This window comes from Aethalodelphis obliquidens, unplaced genomic scaffold, assembly GCF_003676395.1.
Source record: "Aethalodelphis obliquidens isolate GAN/ISIS:26980383/991018 unplaced genomic scaffold, ASM367639v1 scaffold17, whole genome shotgun sequence".
Lineage (NCBI taxonomy): Eukaryota > Metazoa > Chordata > Mammalia > Artiodactyla > Delphinidae > Aethalodelphis > Aethalodelphis obliquidens.
This window is the reverse complement of record NW_020837961.1, coordinates 29950982-29972391: the sequence shown is the minus strand read 5'-3', so window position 1 is coordinate 29972391 and position 21410 is coordinate 29950982. Positions and strand designations below refer to the sequence as shown.

General features: G+C 40.4%; 1 protein-coding gene across 11 annotated transcripts in view; it reads right to left on the bottom strand.

Moving 5' to 3' along the window:
- Positions 1-21410, bottom strand: part of FHIP1A (FHF complex subunit HOOK interacting protein 1A) — a 278113-nt gene that overhangs the window by 36638 nt on the left and 220065 nt on the right. For 10 of the 11 annotated variants that reach the window (XM_027117171.1, XM_027117175.1, XM_027117173.1 and 7 more), the window contains one exon: positions 4798-4965. The exons of the other annotated variant lie outside the window; for it this stretch is intronic. In XM_027117171.1, the coding sequence (XP_026972972.1) occupies positions 4798-4965 (168 nt within the window). The remainder of the gene's footprint in view (positions 1-4797; positions 4966-21410) is intronic. 11 annotated transcript variants of the gene reach the window in all.

Here is a 21410-nt window from a genome sequence, read left to right as displayed (position 1 = left end):
GGCTCTCATTCTTTGTACAGGAGAATAAGGGCGAGCCTGTGTGCTAGGCAGGACAGGTTTACAAGCTGGTCAATGAAATCCGTAACGGTGTTGTAGAGAAAGAGCTGTACGTGGCGTGCCCCAAAACATCTCTTGTGCTCAGGACAGGTCACACCTTACAGTTAGGAAGAAGCAAATACTTCATTCCGTTCCTTCCACGCCTTTGCACGTGCTGTTTCTCTGCCTGGAATGTCTTCCTCTGTCTCCTCTGCAGGATAACCCTACTTATTCTCAAAGACTGACTGTAGGCATCACCTCTCCTAGGAAATCTTTCTTCTCTTTCTCCCAGGATTACCACTCAACACCCGCTTTCCCCAGTCCGAGTCCTCTCTATATGTTGCCATAGTAACCTGGGCAAATCACTGTCAAGGGTGCTCAGCACCCTGTATCTGTCTTTTTATTACTGAGTCCAGGGAGTTCATTATTCTACATACAAGTGTCTTTTCAGACACATGATTTGCAAAGATTTCTTCTTATTTTGTCAGCTGTTTTTTCAATTTCTTAATGGTGTCCTTTGAAACACAAAAGTTTTTACTTTTTTACAGATTTTAGATTTCTTCTTGAATCAGTTTCAGAAGTTTGTGTCTTTCGCAGGAATAAAGACACAGACCTACTAGAGAATGGACTTGAGGATATGGGGAGGGGGAAGGGTAAGCTGTGACAAAGTGAGAGAGAGGCATGGACATATATACACTACCAAACGTAAGGTAGATAGCTAGTGGGAAGCAGCCGCATAGCACAGGGAGATCAGCTCAGTGCTTTGTGACCGCCTGGAGGGGTGGGATGGGGAGGGTGGGAGGGAGGGAGACACAAGAGGGAAGAGATATGGGAACATATGTATATGTATAACTGATACACTTTGTTGTAAAGCGGAAACTAACACACCATAGTAAAGCAATTATACTCCAATAAAGATGTAAAAAAAAGAGTAAAATTTTAGTAACTATGAAAAAAAAAAAGAAGTTTGTGTCTTTCTAGAATTTGCCTGTTTCACCTAATGTATCCAATATTTTGGCATGCAGTTGTTCACAGTATTCCCTTATAATCCTATTTATTTATTAACTACATTTTTTATCAATGCATACAGATGTCATTAACTATGAAGAAAAGAGAAGGCATATTTATTACAAAAATCAGAATCATGGTTATTTCTGCAGGAGAGGGAGAGGGTTGTAATCAGAGAGGGCTACCGAGGGGCTTATGAGGTGTTGGCAATGTTTCATTCTCCCCTGAATGATGATGACATGGTGTTTTCTTTACAATTAAACTGTATATTTAGGCTTTATACAGTTTTGCTCTGTATGAATAGTGTATCTCATTATAAACTCTGACAAGGCATCATTCCACTGGGCAGAGGCTGCAATAGTAGTTCTCTATGTCTGGTCCAAGTCTTCCCATGGGTACAATGGATATAATCCTTTTTAGTTCTATAAGGTCAACAAACAGTAATACCCCCTCTTTCATTCTAGATTTTACTAATTTGACTCTTCTCACTTTTTTTCTTAGTAGTCTAAAAGTTTGTCAATTTTGTCAACTTTTTCAAAGAACCACCTTTTTTTGAGGTTTTTTGGTTTGTTTTTATTGAATGAAAGATTCTTTAAATTCTACAGTACTTTATAATTTTCAAAAGTTTCACACACATTGATTCCATATAATCCCATAATATCCCTTTTCCCTCCTACCCCTATATTGCCCTTCCTTCCTTCCCTCTCCCCACTGGTAACCACGTTTGTTCTCTATATCTGTGAGTCTGCTTCTTTTTTGTTTTATTCACTAGTTTGTTGTATTTTCTAGATTCCCCATATAAGTAATATTAAGACAGTATTTGTCTTTCTCTGACTTATTTCACTTAGCATAATGCCCTCTAAGTCCATCCAAATTTTGCAAATGGCAAAATTTCATCCCTTTTTATGGCTGACTAGTATTCCATTGAATATATATATACCACATCTTCTTTAAACATTCAACTGTTGGTGGATACTTTGGTTGCTTCCATACCTTGGCAAATGTAAATAATGCTGCTATGAACATTGGAGTGCATGTATCTTTTCGAATTAGTGTTTCTGTTTTTTTCGAATATATACTCAGGAGTAGAATTGCTGGGTCATATGATAGTTCTATCTTTAGTTTTCTTGAGAAACCTCCATAGTATTTTCCACAGTGGCTGCACCAATTTACATTCCCATCAACAGTGTAAGAGGGTCAAAGAACCAACTTTTGCTTTTGGTGATTTTCTATTGATTTTGTTGTTTTTCTAGTCTTCATTTCCTTAATTTCTGCTCTAATCCTTATTATTTCCTTCCTCCTGCTTGGTTTGAGTTTGCTCTTCTTTTTCCAGTGTCTTAAAGTAGAAGGTTAGGTTACTGATTTGAGATTTTTCTTCTTTTTTAATGTAGGTGTTTATAGCTATATATTTCCTTCTTGGCAGTGTTATACTGCATCCCGTAAGTTTTGGTATGTTGTATCTTCATTCTCATTTATCTCAAAGTACACTCCCATTTCCCTTGTGATTTCTTCTTTGACCCACTGGTTACTTAGGAGTACTGTTTAATTTCCACATATTTGTGAATTTTCTTTCTGTCAATAAATTTTAATTTCAATCCATTGTGGCCAGGGAACATACCTGGTATAATTTCAATCGCTTTAAATTCATTGAAAGTGATTATCACATGGTCCATCTTGGACAGTGTTCATTCCATGTGCACTTGAAAAGAATGTACATTCTGCTGCTGTTGGGTGGAGTGTTCTATAGATGACTGCGCTAGGTCTAGTTGGTTTATAGCATTGTTCAAGTCTCCTATTTCCTTATTCATCTTCTGCCTACTTGTTCTATTATAAAAAAGTAAGGTGTTGAAATATCCCACAACTATTGTTGTATCTTCTATTTCTCCCTTAAATTCCACCAGTTTTTGCTTCATAAATTTTGGGACTCTGTTTTTAGATGCATATATATTTATAATTGTTGTATCTTTCCAAGGGATTGACCCTTTATCATTATAAAATGTCCCTCTTTCTCTCTAGTAACATTTCTTGTTTTAAAGTCTAATCTGTGGCTTATTAGTATAGCCACTCCAGCTTTGTTTTGGTTGCTGTTTGTGTAACCTATTTTTTCTATCCGTTAACTTTCAATCTACTGTTATCTTTGAATCTAAAATGTATCTCCAGTTGGCAGCAAATAGTTGGATCTTGTTTTTTATCTAGTCTGACAATCTCTGCCTTTTGACTGAATTTTTAATCTATTCACATTTAATATTATCATTGTAGTTGGATTTATATCTGCCCTTTTACTTTTTATTTTCTATATGTCTGATGTCTTTTTGTTCCTCTATTCCTATTTTACTGTCTTCTTTTACATTAAGTGAATATTTCCCCCATAGTAACATTTTAATTCCTTTAATGATTTTTTTACTATTTTTTTGAGTTACTAGTGGTTGCTCTAGACCTTACCATATACATCTTAATTTATCAGACTCTACTTCAGATTTATACTAAATTAATTTTAGTGAAATACAGAAATGTTACTCTTATATAGCTCTATTCCTTCTTACCTCCCTTTGTGCTATTACTGTTATACACATTACATCTACATATGTTACAAACAATAACACTGTTAATTATTCCTTTACCTTTTTTGCATTTTTAATGGAGCTTTTTTCTGAAGTATAGTTGATTTACAATATTATATTAGTTTCAAGTGTACAACATAGTGATTCAATATTTTTATAGATTATACTCCATTTAAAGTTATAAAATATTGGCTATATTCCCTGTGCTGTACAATGTATCCTTGTAGCTTATTTATTTCATAAATAGTAGTTTGTACCTCTTAATCTCCTACCTCTATCTTGCCCCTCCCCTTTCCTCTCCCCACTGGTAACCACCAGCTTGTCCTCTACATCTGTTTCTGTTTTGTTAAATTCATTCATTTGTTTTATTTCTTAGATTCCACATGTAAGTGATAACACACAATATTTGTCCTTCTCTGTCTGACTTATTTCACTCAGTATAATGCCCTCTAGTTCCACCCATGCTGTTGCAAATAGCAGAATTTCATTTTTTCTATGGCTGAGTAATATTCCATTGTATATTTATACCACACCTTTATCCATTCATCTGTTGATGGACACTTAGGTTGCTTCCATATCCTCGCTATTGTAAATAATGCTGCTATGAACATTAGAATGCATGTATCTTTACAAATTAGTGTGTTCATTTTCTTCAAATATACCTTTGCTTTTAAAACAATAATTGCACTTAAATAGACAGCCTTTGGAGAGAGGGTTGCAAAGGATTACATTAATGGTATAAGAGGATTTTCAAAGTTAATCAGAGCACCAAACTAAAGAATGACTACCTAAATTCACAACTGCCCAGACGTGCATTTCAAAACACTTATGGACAGAAATATGATCTCTAAATACCCAGACTTGATACACTTTGGTTCCCTGGCTTTACCTGAACTTAATTAAGCCCATATGTTCCCCTGTACCTTGTCTCCTCAGAAGCACATTCTGCTGGTTCTACAGAAGAAAGTGCCAACCCAGACAAATTGAGAAAAATTGTCCTATGAAAGGCAGTAACTCCCACCTCCCTGACAGAAGGGCTCCTGATAGCAAAACAAATTATCTAGTTCATCTCTTCCCAAATAGAAAAGTAATGGCTGCAAGAAAACAGAATATTCATAATTTTATTCCAAAAACAAACTCTCCTGAAATCTCTCTTGAGCTATAAATTCCCTTCCTCTGGGGCCTTCCTTACCCGAAATGGGGTGTTGATTCGGCTCGTGAGAGTATCTAGGATGTGGACGTTCTCATGCTGGTGCAACAGGATAAAACGGAGGAAGATCTCAAGTAGTGCTGGCTCAGAGATGCTACGCAGAAAAAGGTCCAGATATGCAGTTGTGGTCATGACCTCCTCCACAGTCACCTGGGACCAATGACAGAGTGAGCACAGGTGAGCATCCCCTCAATGCTCTGATACATGCCTCCTCAATGGCCCCCAGCCTCACCGCAGTGAACCCATCAAGACAAGAACACGCCTGACACAAGAACACACTTCAGAGCTCCATCTGAAGCCCATAACCTATTCACATTCCATAAAACCTCATGCTGCTTCCGCCCTTTAATTCAGTAAGGGAAAAGCAAAGGCAGAAAGAAGCAATTCAAGTGTTCCAACGACTCTAATTACCAGATGCAGTTCGAACACTATCAAGATTTTAGCGGGTAATCACAAAGGAGAAAAAAAGATAACAGAAAGTATTTCCATGGTCAGTAAGGGATTAATTATAAAGCTCAGTACAACTTGTTTCATTATTAGTCATTCAATAAACCTTTATTGGGATCTGCTATGTACAGGAGCTAGGGACATAAGAACATATTTTCTGTCTAGGAAGTTGGGTTATATATATGCTCTAGCAAACAAAATAATAATATAATAAATAGCAAATGAGAGGTCCAGACACAAAATGCTGCTGAACACAAGATGTTCAGATATGTTTCTGGAAAGCTGTAAGCCCAATTTTTATAACTGAATAATATATATATATAAGTATTACTTATAAAGTGCTATAAGAGTTTACTGCTTATGAAGTAACTGTGACTTTTTTTAATAATACAGATTACTATTTTCTATGTGGTGTGATTTTCCCACGTAGTAAAACATTGATCTTTCAGGAAACAGAACCCTCTGAACAGTCAAGTTTTTCAAGGAGCTGAGGATTTGATCCTTAAAGCATCAAAATTTTAATTTTATACATGTTTATTGGGAATATTTTAAGAGCTAATATACGTTTCTTCGTCCTCCTAAAAGCAGCATAGGGGTCATCAATTGCCTTGCCATCTGTAATATAGAAAGACTCAAACAGGGGTACGTGAAAATCACCAGGGAAACAGTTCAAAATTTCAGATTCCAACCTTACACCCTAGAAAGCTTAGAAATCTCCCCTGCCATGAGTCTACTGCACCTGATGCTAAACGAAACAGATGGTGATAATTTTTGAGTGATTACATCTCTTCTTTTCCAGTATTCCATCTTCTTTCTTCCTCCCTTTAAAAGCATTAACTGTCACTTTACCATACTGTTACTGGGCCATTCCTTTAAAAATCCATTCCTCTTCTCCTTTTCTGCCTTCAAAATCCACAAATCAGTTTAGAAACCACATCTCCAGACCTGCTATATAAGTGTAGATAGGCCTTGTGTGGATGCATCTGTGCAAAAAGGCTTAAATTACTTTTACGAATTTCTTGGTTCTTAGGGATGTTCTAGATAGATGCGTTCAAATAGATAAGATATTACCAAACCACTTCTGTCTGTTTTCTTTATTCTAAGCACGGCCCCTATAGGACATCTGAATCCACTCTCAGAATCTATGGACAGCTCACCCGGCAGTACCGTGAGCGGCCCGAGCACTGCGTCGAGCCCTTCGCTCCCCAGCTCAGAGCCAATCCTGTGAGCCCTCGAACACTCAACACATCCCTGTGTCATCTGGCCAACGGTAAAGGGCTCTCCGTGGCCCAAATATAGCAAAGCAAATAGGTAAGCATCAACCGCATGGCAGATAAATTACCTCGAGAAGAGTGCTTCACGTGGGCTGCCCTGCTTCTGAAACAAACTGCTCCTATCTTGTGTTTTCCCATGTTCGCTAGTCCCAGGCTCACGGCACTTGTAATACTGTCCTGGGACGCAAGCTGTGACTTTTTCTTTATTACTCCAGCACAATGCAAAGAGCCTAGCGCATAGAAGGTACTTAATAAGCGTTTCCTGAACAAATGACAATCCCCAAGGACCTAGCAATTTACATCTGTCAGAGTTGAGCTTAAGTTTTTAATTCCTCCCTCTTCTCTGCATGAGATCTGAAGGCCCCAGTGAGTGGGGATATTTCTTTATAAAGACCTATAGAATAACTGATGTCACCAGTATAGCTAAGGGGGAAAGCCTTTAGGCAAAAATCTAATTCCCTAACAATCTTGATCACTAGAAAAAAACTAGCACTAATCATTCCAAAGGGGCCTTGCATGTAGTTCCTGCAATACTGTTTTTTCAACTTACCTATGGAGTGATGCTAAGCTGACACGTCACACAGAATTCCAGGAGCTGCCTCTGCATCAGTAATGCGGCATGAGTTTTTCCCCCCTTAAGTTACGCATGACCGTAATAAGCTCAAAAGCACAGCAATAAACTCTTTAGAATCTAAATCTCAGTCTTCAGGGCCAGGCATGAAAGAAGGGAATTAAGCATCTATTGTTTACTACTCTTAAGCTGGATAAATGAAAAGATTTTTTTCTTTTAAGAAATCCAAGCTGTCATTTATAAGCTAAGAGGATTTAAGAAAGCACTTGGGGGGGCGGCATTTACATAACAGGCTATAAATATTAAAAGCCCAATTCTATTAAGCATCAAGTTGCAAAGTCTTTATAAATTGAGGTCACACTCATCTTAAACTAATACCCCAACCAAGAAAATCTGGTTCCATTCTCTATCCATCTCTTCCCTCCTCCATATTCTCAGAGCCCTTAGAAGCCTTTTATCCCAGAAAATCTTCTCCTGCCCCATTACCTTACTTCTCAGAAACTTCCTCTAATCCTCCAAATAGGTAACCTCCTTAGTGAGAAAGAGACTAGAGCCTAAGTGTGATCACTTGAAAGCTAACGATGAACCACCATGGGAAGGTGGCTCTGCTGGGAAGACCGTAAAACTCAGGTTCCCCTGACGCCCCAAAGAGCAAGTACCAGCAAAACGGGAGAGCAACCTCCTCCTCGTGGTCCAATTAGGAAGGACAATTGGCTGTTGATGTAAGGAGGACCTTTTGCCTTATGGCTGACTGTCAGTATTTATTGACCTGTTCTATAAAGAACTGCAGGTAGCTATGAATTTACATAGAAATTCTACTAGAAACGGTAAATGAGGTTCTACCACATAATATGCAACGATAAAGCTTAAGAATGCTAAAGCTTAGGAACGTTCTTTCTTCTTAAAGGCAGACCGCAATGGCGGCAATGACCTAAGGAAAACTCGGTTCCCACAAACAAATAATTATCCTTGACAAGAGAGGTACAACCATGAACCCAAACAGGATATCTGTTTAGGCACTTTCACATGCTTCCTTGTCAGCCCAAGGTCTAGAATGGAGCTCTGACTCAGGTACTTAATTTTACTGCTCTCCAGTCCAGTTTAGTCTATTCTTTGAAATCTCTTTCCTGGCCACCTTCTCCACCTCCACCAGCTCTTACCTGAGCCCTCCTTCATGCCAAGTGCCCTTTACCAATGCCTTAAACTGGTGTTTTTCAAACAGTTTGAGACCTAAAAGTGGGTAGTAAAATCAATGTATTGGTCCACTCATGGTTTAGACCAGATTCAAATGGAAAATATTAGAGTACGCTGCACGTAGCATGAGTAACTACTGTTTTGTGAAACTCTGGTATACATATTTTCTTCAAACTATATGTAATACAATATATTACGTATGTGACTTCTTACATGTTCAATAAAAAAATACACACACACGCAAATGTATAAAATAAATTTCTGGCCATGAGTTACAGTCAAAACTATCTGAAAACCACTGAAGTAGTACTGCAGTAACCCAACAAATTCACAGTCCTTTCTGCCATCCTTTCCCCACCAGTTCCTTCTACTCCAGGCCATCACCCAGCATGGCCTGAATCTGGGTGAAGTGCATGTACAGTTGAGATCGGTTCTCTGAACAGAATTTACAGTCAGTCTACTCCTTTTTATTCAAGCCTAAGAGCTCCAACAGTGCATTTTTATTTTTTAATGAAAATTTCAAGTTTGCCAGAAATGGACAAAATAGAGGTTTTGTTTTCTTTGAAAAAAGGGGGTGAGTGGGAAGGGAGGAGTTGACACTGTGCGTCACATTCCACTTCTACAAAGTCAAAACTCTCTCAAAAGTGAAGGCTAGAACCAAGCCCAGCCGTCATGCCCACTTAATGCACAGCGCAGGAGGGAAACTGAGCATATAGACATCTTGACCTTTCTGTAATCAGCTCCAGTTGGGCAATTCCATTTGCATCTAAATTAGCACCAGAATCCTCGCTGTAATGGCAGGTTTATTGTCTGTCCTGAAAAATATATTTCCCACCTGCTAATTGGGGGTGTGTGTGTGTGTGTGTGTGCATGTGTGTGTGTGATATCTAGTCACACTGGGACAAACAGATGGGTCCTACCTTCTGTCTCCCAGGGAGGTGTCAGCCAGTGGGATCAGGTGACTGTAGCACCCTCTCCAAGTTAGAAGCCACCCTTCCTTGGCTAGTCCTTTGGTGTAGAGGAGAAAACTAGACAAGCTAGGGTTCCTCTGGGTCCTCTGTGAGCCCTCAGCCCCAGCGGCTCCACCCAGAGAGCAGGAAACAAGGAGACCAGGGGTCCTCTGCCCACTGAAAGCAGCAGCAGGGAAGGAAAGATGAGGCTGGATTGCATGAAACAGGGGAACACAGGCTAAGACCCTTCCTGCTGCTGCCGGAGAAAGACAAGCTAACAGACAGGCAGGAGGCATGTCCACCCAAGTGCTGTCAAGGGCGGCAGCTGGATGGGCTCTTCCCATGCATCTCCTTCCCTCCAAGGATACAGAGCACAAGGAACATTCAGGAACAGAGGGAAGACAGTCACCCTGGTTCTCAGGGAGTGGCCCCACTGTTTCACTCAAATTCAGGACAGAAAACATTCAATGATTCCAAGTCTGAAAAGAGTCTGCAGTTGATGACTGAGGCTCCCTCCTGCCTGGCTCCTTCTGCTTCTCGACCTGCAGGCACTCACTGCATTGACCCCACTGCCAGAGGCAGGCAGGGGGCCATGAGTGGACATAACATCCAAAATCCATAAGTGTGGCTATTCATTCCTAAAACACCTGAGGAAGGAGGAGATTACAGTGATGGCTACAACGACTTCAGCAATATAGCTTTAGGAAAAGATGTTAAAAATAAAGCCAGTCTCTGCCTCTTTTCCCCAGCATTTCCTCAATGTATCTGTAATACATTAAACATAATCATTAATTAAATCAATTAAATATTAATTGATTGACTACCTATGATAGGGACTAATCTCCACCGGGGCGGGTGGAGGCTGGGAGCTCTTAGGTATGATAAACCTCTCCCTGGAGAAGTCAACAAATTATTTCTAGAGCCTTTCTTTTCCTATTCTATGTGTGTATAATCTGTATCCTACTACTTCATTATAATGTAACCTATCAGAGTATAATTCAATACATGATCCGCTATATTTGAACCACATCCAATAGAATTTTGTTATTGAAATATTCCAAATATCACTAAGAAAGGTATTTCATAGCATGGCTTTCAGGTCAGAAATAACAAACTAAATATATTTTAAAATAAAATAAAAAAATATATTTTAGCTTAGAAGCAGAGATCTGAAGAGTATTCCAAAGATCATTTGATCCATCCCTTTCCTGTTACTAATTGTTCCTGTTACTAATTTTTCCAGAAAGATTCTTCTTAGGTGCAATACAAAGAACTACAAAGACAACAAGGCGGAAGAGTAAGACGTGGAGATCACCCTCCTCCCCACAAATACATCAGAAATACATCTACACATGGAACAACTCCTACAGAACACCTACTGAACACTGGCAGAAGACCTCAGACCTCCCAAAAGGCAAGAAACTCCCCACATACCTGGGTAGGGCAAAAGAAAAAACAGAGACAAAAGAATAGGGACGGGACCGCACCAGTGGGAGGGAGCTGTGAAGGAGGAAAGGTTTCCACACACTAGGAAGCCCCTTCGCGGGCGGAGACTACGGGTGGCGGAGTGGGGAGCTTCGGAGCCGTGGAGGAGAGCGCAGCAACAGGGGTGCGGGGGGCAAAGCGCAGAGATTCCCGCGCAGAGGATCGCTGCCGACCGGCACTCACCAGCCCGAGAGTCTTGTCTGCTCACCAGCCGGGGCGGGCGGGGCTGGGAGCTGAGGCTCCGGCTTGGGAGGTCAGATCCCAGGGAGAGGACTGGGGTTGGCTGCGTGAACACAGCCTGAAGGGGTTAGTGCGCCACGGCTAGCTGGGAGGGAGTCCGGGGAAAAAGTCTGGAGCTGCCGAAGAGGCAGGAGAGCATTGTTTCGGGGGCAATGAGAGGGGGTGCAAGGAGAGGGGATTAAGAGCACCGCCTAAACGAGCTCCAGAGACGGGCGTGAGATGCTAAGGCTGCTGCTGCAGCCACCAAGAAGCCTGTGTGCGAGCACAGGTCACTATCCACACCTCCCCTCCCGGGAGCCTGTGCAGCCCACCACTGCCAGGGTCCCGTGATCCAGGGACAACTCCCCGGAGAGAACACATGGTGCGCCTCAGGCTGTTGCAATGTCACGCCGGCCTCTGCCGCTGCAGGCTCGTCCTGCATCTGTACCCCTCCCTCCCGCCGGCCTGAGTGAGCCAGAGCCCCCGAATCAGCTGCTCCTTTAACCCCGTCCTGTCTGAGCAAAGTACAGACGCCCTCTGGTGACCTACACGCAGAGGTGGGGCCAATCCAAAGCTGAACCCCAGGAGCTGGGCAAACAAAGAAGAGAAAGGGAAATCTCTCCCAGCAGCCTCAGGAGCAGCAGATTAAATCTCCACAATCACCTTGATGTACCCTGCTTCTGTGGAATACCTGAATGAACAACAAATCAGTCCAAAATTGAGGTGGTGGACTTCGGGAGCTACGACATATATTTTTTTCCTTTTTCTCTTTTTGTGAGTGTGTATGTGTATGCTTCTTCGTGTGATTTTGTCTGTATAGCTTTGTTTTTATTTGTCCTATGGTTCTGTCTGTCCGTTTTTTGGGGGGTTTTTAGTATAGTTTTTAGCGCTTGTTGTCATTGGTGGATTTGTTTTTTGGTTTGCTTGCTCTTCTTTCTTTTTTTTATTACTTTTTAATTTTTTATTTTTAATAATTATTTTTTATTTTAATAACTTTGTTTTATTTTATTTTTCTTTCTTTTTCCTCTCCCTTTTCTTGTGAGCCATGTGGCTGACAGGGTCTTGGTGCTCCCGCCAGGTGTCAGGCCTGAACTTCTGAGGTGGGAGAGCCAAGTTCAGGACATTGGTCCACCAGACACCTCCCAGCTCCACGTAATATCAAACAGCGAAAGCTCTCCCAGAGATTTCCATCTCAACACTAAGACCCAGCTCCACTCAACGACCAGCAAGCTACAGTGCTGGACACCCCATGCCAAACAACTAGCAAAACAGGAACACAACCCCACTGATTAGCAGACAGGCTGCCTAAAATCATAATAAGGTCACACACACCCCAAAACACACCACCAGATGCAGTTCTGCCCACGAGAAAGACAAGATCCAGTATCATCCACCAGAACACAGGCACTAGTCCCCTCCACCAGGAAGCCTACACAACCCACTGAACCAATCTTACCCACTGGGGGCGGACTTCCAAAAACAAAGGGAACTACGAACCTGCAGGCTGCGAAAAGGAGACCCCAAACACAGTAAGTTAAGCAAAATGAGAAGACAAACACACAGCAGATGAAGGAGCAAGGTAAAAACCAACCAGACCAAACAAATGAAGAGGAAATAGGCAGTCTGCCTGAAAAAGAATTACAAGTAAGGACAGTAAAGATGATGCAAAATCTTGGAAATGGAGAAAATACAAAAAACATTTAACAAGGGCCTAGAAGAACTAAAGAGGAAACAAACAATGATGAACAACACAATAAATGAAATTAAAAATTCTCTAGAAGGAATCAATAGCAGAATAACTGAGGCAGAAGAATGGATAAGTGACCTGGAAGATAAAAGAGTGGAAATAACGACTGCAGAACAGAATAAAGAAAAAAGAATGAAAAGAATTGAGGACAGTCTCAGAGACCTCTGGGATAATAGTAAACACACCAACATTCGAATTATACGGGTCCCAGAAGAAGAAGAGAAAAAGAAAGGGACTGAGAAAATATTTGAAGAGATTGTAGTTGAAAACTTTCCTAATATGGGAAAGGAAATAGTTAATCAAGTCCAGGAAGCACAGAGAGTTCCATACAGGATAAATCCAAGGAGAAACACGCCAAGACACATATTAATGAAACTATCAAAAATTAAATACAAAGAAAAAATATTAAAAGCAGCAAGGGAAAAACAACAAATAAAATACAAGGGAATCCCCATAAGGTTAACAGCTGATCTTTCAGCAGAAACTCTCCAAGCCAGAAGGGAGTGGCAGGACATCTTTAAAGAGATGAAAGGGAAAAACCTACAACCAAGATTGCTCTACCCAGCAAGGATCTCAATCAGATTAAACAGAGAAATTAAAACCTTTACAGACAAGCAAAAGCTAAGAGAATCCAGCACCACCAAACCAGCCTTAAATGCTAAAGGAACTTCTCTAGGCAGGAAACACAAGAGAAGGAAAAGACCTGCAATAACAAACCCAAAACAATTAAGAAAATGGGAATAGGAACATACATATCGATAATTACCTTAAATCTAAATGGATTAAATGCTCCAACCAAAAGACACAGACTGGCTGAATGGATACAAAAACAAGACCCATATATATGCTGTTTACAAGAGACCCACTTCAGACCTAGGGACACATACAGACTGAAAGTGAGGGGATGGAAAAAGATATTCCATGCAAACGGAAATCAAAAGAAAGCTGGAGTAGCAATTCTCATATCAGACAAAATACACTTTAAAACAAAGACTATTACAAGAGACAAAGAAGGACACTACATAATGGTCAAGGGATCAATCCAAGAAGAAGATATAACAATTGTAAATATTTATGCACCCAACATAGGAGCACCTCAATACATAAGGCAAATTCTAACAGCCATAAAAGAGGAAATCAAGAGTAACACAATCATAGTAGGGGACCTTAACACCCCACTTTCACCAATGGACAGACCATCCAAAATGAAAATAAATAAGGAAACACAAGCTTTAAATGATACACTAAAGAAGATGTACTTAATTGATATTTATAGGACATCCCATCCAAAAACAACAGAATACACTTTCTTTTCAAGTGCTCATGGAACACTCTCCAGGATAGATCATACCTTGGGTCACAAATCAAGCCTTGGTTAATTTAAGAAAATTGAAATCACATCAAGTATCTTTTCCAACCACAACGCTATGAGACTAGATATCAATTACAGGAAAAACATCTGTAAAAACTACAAACACATGGAGGCTAAACAATACACTACTTAATAACCAAGAGATCACTGAAGAAATCACAGAGGAAATCAAAAAATACCTAAAAACACATGACAATGAAAACACAATGACCTAAAACCTATGGGATGGAGCAAAAGCAGTTCTAAGAGGGAAGTTTATAGCAATACAATCCTACCTCAAGAAACAAGAAACATCTCAAACAGACAACCTAACCTTACACCTAAAGCAATTAGAGAAAGAAGAACAAAAAAACCCCAAAGTTAGCAGAAGGAAAGAAATCATAAAGATCAGATCAGAAATAAATGAAAAAGAAATGAAGGAAACAATAGCAAATCAGTAAAACTAAAAGCTGGTTCTTTGAGAAGATAAAGAAAATTGATAAACCATTAGCCAGACTCATCAAGAAAAAAAGGGAGAAGTCTCAAATCAATATAATTAGAAATGAAAAAGGAGAAGTAACAACTGACACTGCAGAAATACAAAGGATCATGAGAGATTGCTATAAGCAACTCTGGCAATAAAATGGAGAACCTGGAAGAAACAGACAATTCTTAGAAAAGCACAACCTTCCAAGACTGAACCAGGAAGAAACAGAAATTATAAACAGACCAAGCACAAGCACTGAAATTGAGACTGTGATTAAAAATCATCCAACAAACAAAGGCCCAGGACCAGACGGCTTCACAGGCGAATTATATCAAACATTTAGAGAAGAGCTTACACCTATCTTTCTCAAACTCTTCCAAAATATAGTACAGGGAGGAACACTTCCAAATTCATTCTATGAGACCACCATCACCCTGATACCAAAACCAGACAAAGAAGTCACAAAGAAAGAAAACTACAGGCCAATATCACTGATAAACATAGATGCAAAAATGCTCAACAAAATACTAGCAAACAGAATCCAACAGCACATTAAAAGGATGATACACCATGATCAAATGGGGTTTATCCCAGGAATGCAAGGATTCTTCAATATACACAAATAAATCAATGTGATACACCATATTAACAAACTGAAGGAGAAAAACCATATGATCATCTCAATAGATGCAGAAAAAGCTTTCAACAAAATTCAACACCCAATTATGATAAAAACCCTCCAGAAAGTAGGCATAGAGGGAACTTACCTCAACGTAATAAAGGCCATATATGACAAACCCACAACCAACATCGTTCTCAATGGGGAAAAACTGAAACCATTTTCACTAAGATCAGGAATAAGACAAGGTTGCCCACCCTCACCACTATTATTCAACATCGTTTTGGAAGTTTTACACACAGCAATCAGAAGAAGAAAAAGAAAGAAAAGGAATCCAAATTGGAAAAGAAGAAGTAAAGCTGTCACTGTTTGCAGATGACATGATACTAAATCCAGAGAATCCTAAAGACGCTACCAGAAAACTACTAGAGGTAAACAATGAATTTGGTAAAGCAGCAGGATACAAAATTAATGCACAGAAATCTCTTGCATTCCTATATATTAATGATGAAAAATATGACAGAGAAATTAAGGAAACGCTCCCATTTATCACTGCAACAAAAAGAATAAAATGCCTAAGAATAAACCTACCTAAGGAGACAAAAGACCTGTATGCAGAAAACTATAAGACACTGATGAAAGAAATTAAAGATGATACCAACAGATGGAGATATACACCATGTTTTTGGATTGGAAGAATCAACATTGTGAAAATGACTAAAATACCCAAAGCAATCTACAGATTGCAATCCCCATCAAACTACCAATGGCATTTCTCACAGAAGTAGAACAAAAAATTTCACAATTTGTATGGTAACACAAAAGACCCTGAATAGCCAAAGCAATCTTAAGAAAGAAAAACGAACTGGAGGAATCAGGCTCCCTGACTTCAGACTATACTACAAAGCTACAGTAATCAAGACAGTATGGTACTGGCACAAAAACAGAAATATACATCAATAAAAAGGATAGAAAGCCCAGAGATAAACCCACACACATATGGTCACCTTACTTTTGATAAAGGAGGCAAGAATATACAATGGAGAAAAGACAGCCTCTTCAATAAGTGGTGCTGGGAAAACTGGACAGCTACATGTAAAAGAATGAAATTAGAACACCCCCGAACACCATACACGAAAATAAGCACAAAATGGCTTAAAGAAGGGCTTCCCTGGTGGTGCAGTGGTTGAGAGTCTGCCTGCCGATGCAGGGGACACGGGTTCGTGTCCCGGTCCGGGAGGATCCCACATGCCGTGGAGCGGCTAGGCCCGTGAGCCATGGCCGCTGGGCCTGCGCATCTGGAGCCTGTGCTCCGCAACGGGAGAGACCACAACAGTGAGAGGCCCGCGTATCGCAAAAAAAAAAAAAAAAAAGGATTAAAGACCTAAATTTAAGGCCAGACACTATCGAACTCTTAGAGGAAAACATAGGCAGAACATTCTATGACATAAATCACAGCAAGATCCTTTTTGACCTACCTCCTAGAGAAATGGAAATAAAAACAAAAATAAACAAATGGGACCTAATGAAACTTAAAAACTTTTGCACAGCAAAGGAAACCATAAACAAGATGAAAAGACAACCCTCAGAATGGGAGAAAATATTTGCAAATGAAGCAACTGACAAAGGATTAATCTCCAAAATTTACAAGCAGCTCATGCAGCTCAATATCAAAAAAACAAACAACCCAATCCAAAAATGGGCAGACAACATTTCTCCAGAGAAGATATACAGATTGCCAACAAACACATGAAAGGATGCTCAATATCACTAATCATTAGAGAAATGCAAATCAAAACTACAATGAGGTATCACCTCACACCAGTCAGAATGGCCATCAACAAAAAGTCTACAAACAATAAATGCTGGAGAGGGTGTGGAGAAAAGGGAACCCTCTTGCACTGCTGGTGGGAATGTCAACTGATACAGCCACTACCGAGAACAGTATGGAGGTTCCTGAAAAACTAAAAATAGAACTACCATGCAACCCAGCAATCCCACTACTGGGCATATACCCTGAGAAAACCATAATTCAAAAAGAGTCATGTACCACAATGTTCACTGCAGCTCTACTTACAATAGCCAGGACATGGAAGCAACCTATGTGTTCATAGACAGATGAATGGATAAAGAAGATGTGGCACATATATACAGTGGAATATTACTCAGCCATAAAAGGAAATGAAACTGAGTTTTTTGTAGTGAGGTGGATGGACCTAGAGTCTGTCATACAGAGTGAAGTAAGTCAGAAAGAGAAAAACAAATATTGTATGCTAAAACATATATGTGGAATCTAAAAAAAAAAATTGTTCTGAAGAACCTAGGGGCAGGACAGGAATAAAGATGCAGACGTAGAGAATGGACTTGAGGACACAGGGAGGGGCAAGGGTAATCTGGGACGAAGTGAGAGAGCGGCATGGACTTATATATACTACCAAATGTAAAACAGATAGCTAGTGAGAAGCAGCTGCATAGCACAGGGAGATCAGCTCAGTGTTTTGTGACCACCTAGAGGGGTTCGACAGGGAGGGTGAGAGGGAGATGCAAGAGGGAGGAGATATGGCGATATATGTATAGCTGATTCACTTTGTTATAAAGCAGAAACCAACACACCATTGTAAAGCAATTATACTCCAATAAAGGTGTTTAAAAAAAATACTACAACAATATCACTGATCAGTTTTTGAGCACCAATGTGTAATTAAGGACTATTCTCATCATATTGTTTCAGCCCTTTGAGTCCACGCCATCTCAGGAGAACTGAGTTGGCCTATACAGAAAAGAAAACTTATTGGAAGGAGCCTGGGGTAGGCTAACAGAATCTCCAGAAGCCTGGAAAGCAAGCTTAGAGAAGAAGGGAGGTCTGATGGTTGCCGACCAAAGGCAATCAGACAGGGGATTACACAGCTTCCTTTGGCAACGCAGCTCAGGAGGTCTCTGCAATCAAGAAAGCACGCCTCAGTGTACAGGAAGATTCCAGCTGCTGTAATTTAAAGTGTGCCTTACTCTGCCATCACGTTAAGAAGTGGTGGTGGGGAAATGCTGTCTCCCAAAACTCAACTTCCCAACCTATTCTAGGATTCGTTTTAAACCTCTCAGCTTCCTCTTTTCTAGACTAAGTCCATTCCCTTTCTCAATTTTCTTAATGCATTCATCCATCCTTTAAGATTGCAAACTTACTGTGTCTGACCTACAGTGTGAATTCTCAAAACACTTGGTATAGCAGCAGGGACCCAAAGGATAATCAATAAATGTGTTAAGATGGAAATCAGCTGCCCTGTTACTAATAAAAGAACAAATGTGGTCTTCACAGCCCATGTTAAGGATGTCTTCATTAGCAAGGTAGTTAGATTAATTTGAAGATACGTGAACAGCAAAGGAAATCTTCCTTTTATACTGAATAACATTTCACTGAAAATAAGGAGCCAAACTCATGCCAAGCTCTTGATTACGGCTACCGAGAAAAGTGACCCATTGGGAAAAAGGAAATGCTTCCTCGGGCTTCCCCCTCATTTCTCTCCTTGATTAACAAGACAATACTATTGAATTCTGATAAGACTGACACTAAACCCAAGGGTGGAGGGGAAATGGTTCGTGGGCCAGTCTCAACAAGCAGCTTCTTTAGAATGAAGTATTTGAGAACAGTTATAAGGTGGCGGCCTCTAATGCCTGCCGCTCCCACCCCCCAGTCAATCTGCCTGCTGCATTCCATGTATTATTTGGGGATGGCATTTTATACACAGACAATTTTCCTAGACACCAAAACTATAACAAAAGCAAGTTCTGATGATGAAGGACGGATTTCACTCCCGCCTTATTTTCCATGAGAGATGGAAAGACCTCAACACAGGGAAGACTGAGAAAACACACAGGTGTCTGCCCCAACAAATTCAATAATTCTAGTCTTTCTGGTTGTTTTTCTCTGTTATCCCAAACCTGCTCATCGTCAGGCACTGGACGATCACAGGGTAAGGCACACAGAGGGGCATCCTGTCAGAATTATTCTTTCTCTCTCTCACCTAAAATGCAAGTCAGACATAAAAATGATGAGAGAGCAGGCCCTTAAAAGAAGTTAGTGTAAATATGGCAACTTTCTATGCTATTATGTAATCTTCTGTTTACTGGAAAAGTCCATTGAGTCAACCTCCCCAGCCATGTAACTAAATCACTTTCAGAATAAGGAAATGAATAAATAAAATAAAATACACAATTTTTTAACCAAGTTAGTGTGGGGCAAAAGAAAATTATACCAAGAAGGTAAAATAAGCAGACTGTAAGCTTCCTTTCTGTTCTCCTTGCTTTTTGGTTTTCTTACAACTACTTGAAGAAAAACTTGTGGGGCATTTGTTGCTGATACACTTTTAATGGTCTCTTAGGAGAGTGCAGGGAAAGAAGAAAAGATTTACACCAACTTCCAGACCAGATTCTCCCTCGCCTCTCCACATCTGTTTCCAAGACAAATACCGACTGGCTGCCTTAGATAAGGTGGAGTTTTGTGTGAGTTATTTTTTGTGTTTCTCTGTGTAGAGTAGGTGGGACCCTTCCTATCTTTTCATAAGCCTGATGCTTAAGAACTGAATCCTTTGGTACTGCATTAGCTCCCTCATGCACTTGTTGAAAAAGAAAAGAAGAAGTGTGATTTTCCATTTCAAATCAAAAAGTAAGTGTAAGCTTAATTTATAGCCCTAATTTTCCTCTCCTGCAACAGAAGAAAAGTGACGTGAAGAACTACAGCGAGGTCAAAGATGCGGAGGCTTCACAGTACCTGGGACCTGCTCAAATGCTAAAACGTTTACCGCGCGCGTGTGTGTGTGTGTGTGTGTGTGTGTGTGTGTGTGTGTGTGTGTGTGTTTAAGACAAGGAATACAGGTTTGTCTCCTAACTTCTATAGTTTTTTTTTTCAAGTATAGTTGATTTACAATATTGTGTTAGTTTCAGGTGTACAGTATACTGATTCAGTATTTTTGCAGATTATATATTCCATTATAGGTTGTTACAAGATAATGGGTATAATTTCCTGTGCTCTACAGTATATCCTTGCTGCTTACTAACTTCTATAATTTTTAAAGTAGCAAATCTAGGGGAGAAGAGCTGTCCCAGAAAAAGGGGCAGAACCAGGTATATCTAGGGTCACGTGTTTAAGGTCACCTGTAGACTACCTGGGACCCTGCCTCTGAGTCAAAACCAGCCCGTATAGTGCAAGTCTGTGAAGCAGTAAAAGCCACGCCCCCCCACTGGCCCCCGCCACCCGGCAGAGTCACCACCAGGGCCAGTTTGGAAGTAGACGCTCTGCCAGAGCAGAAGTGCCTGCTGCCCATTAGATCAAGGTGCCCGTGCTGCAGGTGGACCCACCCCCACGCGAGGCCACAGTCAAGCAGGAGGTGCACTTCGTTTCCCCCTCTGCCTGCTTAGCTGGGCATCCCTGTGCAGTGGACGATCTGCACAAGCCTATGCCCGGCCAGCGGCGCTTTTTCAGTCATGACAATAACAGAAACTTCCAGCTGCCCATCAATAGAAACCAGATTTTGTTAACATGTGAGAAATGCTGAGGTTTGGGGTAGGCACTTCTAAATGTCCCCCGATACTCAGTCTCCCTTTCTGCCTTGGGAATAAACCCTAACTTTAGAGCTAAAAAACTACATTTCCCTTCTTCCTTTGCATCTAGGTGGGGCGGCATACGTCTTGGCCAGAGACGTGTAAACAGAATTGGTGGATATAACAGGAAGAGATTATTAAAGGGAGTTTTCTGTTATCTACAGTTAAACCCTATGCAAACTGATACAGTGTCTTCTCTGAAAATAAGATGATTTGCTTTGTAAGTAAACTGCTAAAGAGATCTCATCCCCTGCATTTAGAACAGTGACTCCCATATACTGGGTACTCAAAATAGAAAAGAATGTTCTATACCAAGAGAAGACCAACTAACGTTTGCAGCACATGATAAAGCAGAAACGTAGCATCAAGACTAATTTCATAACCCATTTCCAAATAATTCTTCAAAAAATGATAACTGTCTTTTTCAAACTTTTTCAAACCATGACCCATCATAAGAATTATATTTTATGTAAAATAGATAGCTAGTGGGAAGCAGCCGCATAGCACAGGGAGATCAGCTCAGTGCTTTGTGACCACCTAGAGGGGTGGGATAGGGAGGATGGGAGGGAGGGAGACGCAAGAGGAAAGAGATATGGGGACATATGTTTATGTATAGCTGATTCACTTTGTTATAAAGCAGAAACTAGCACACCACT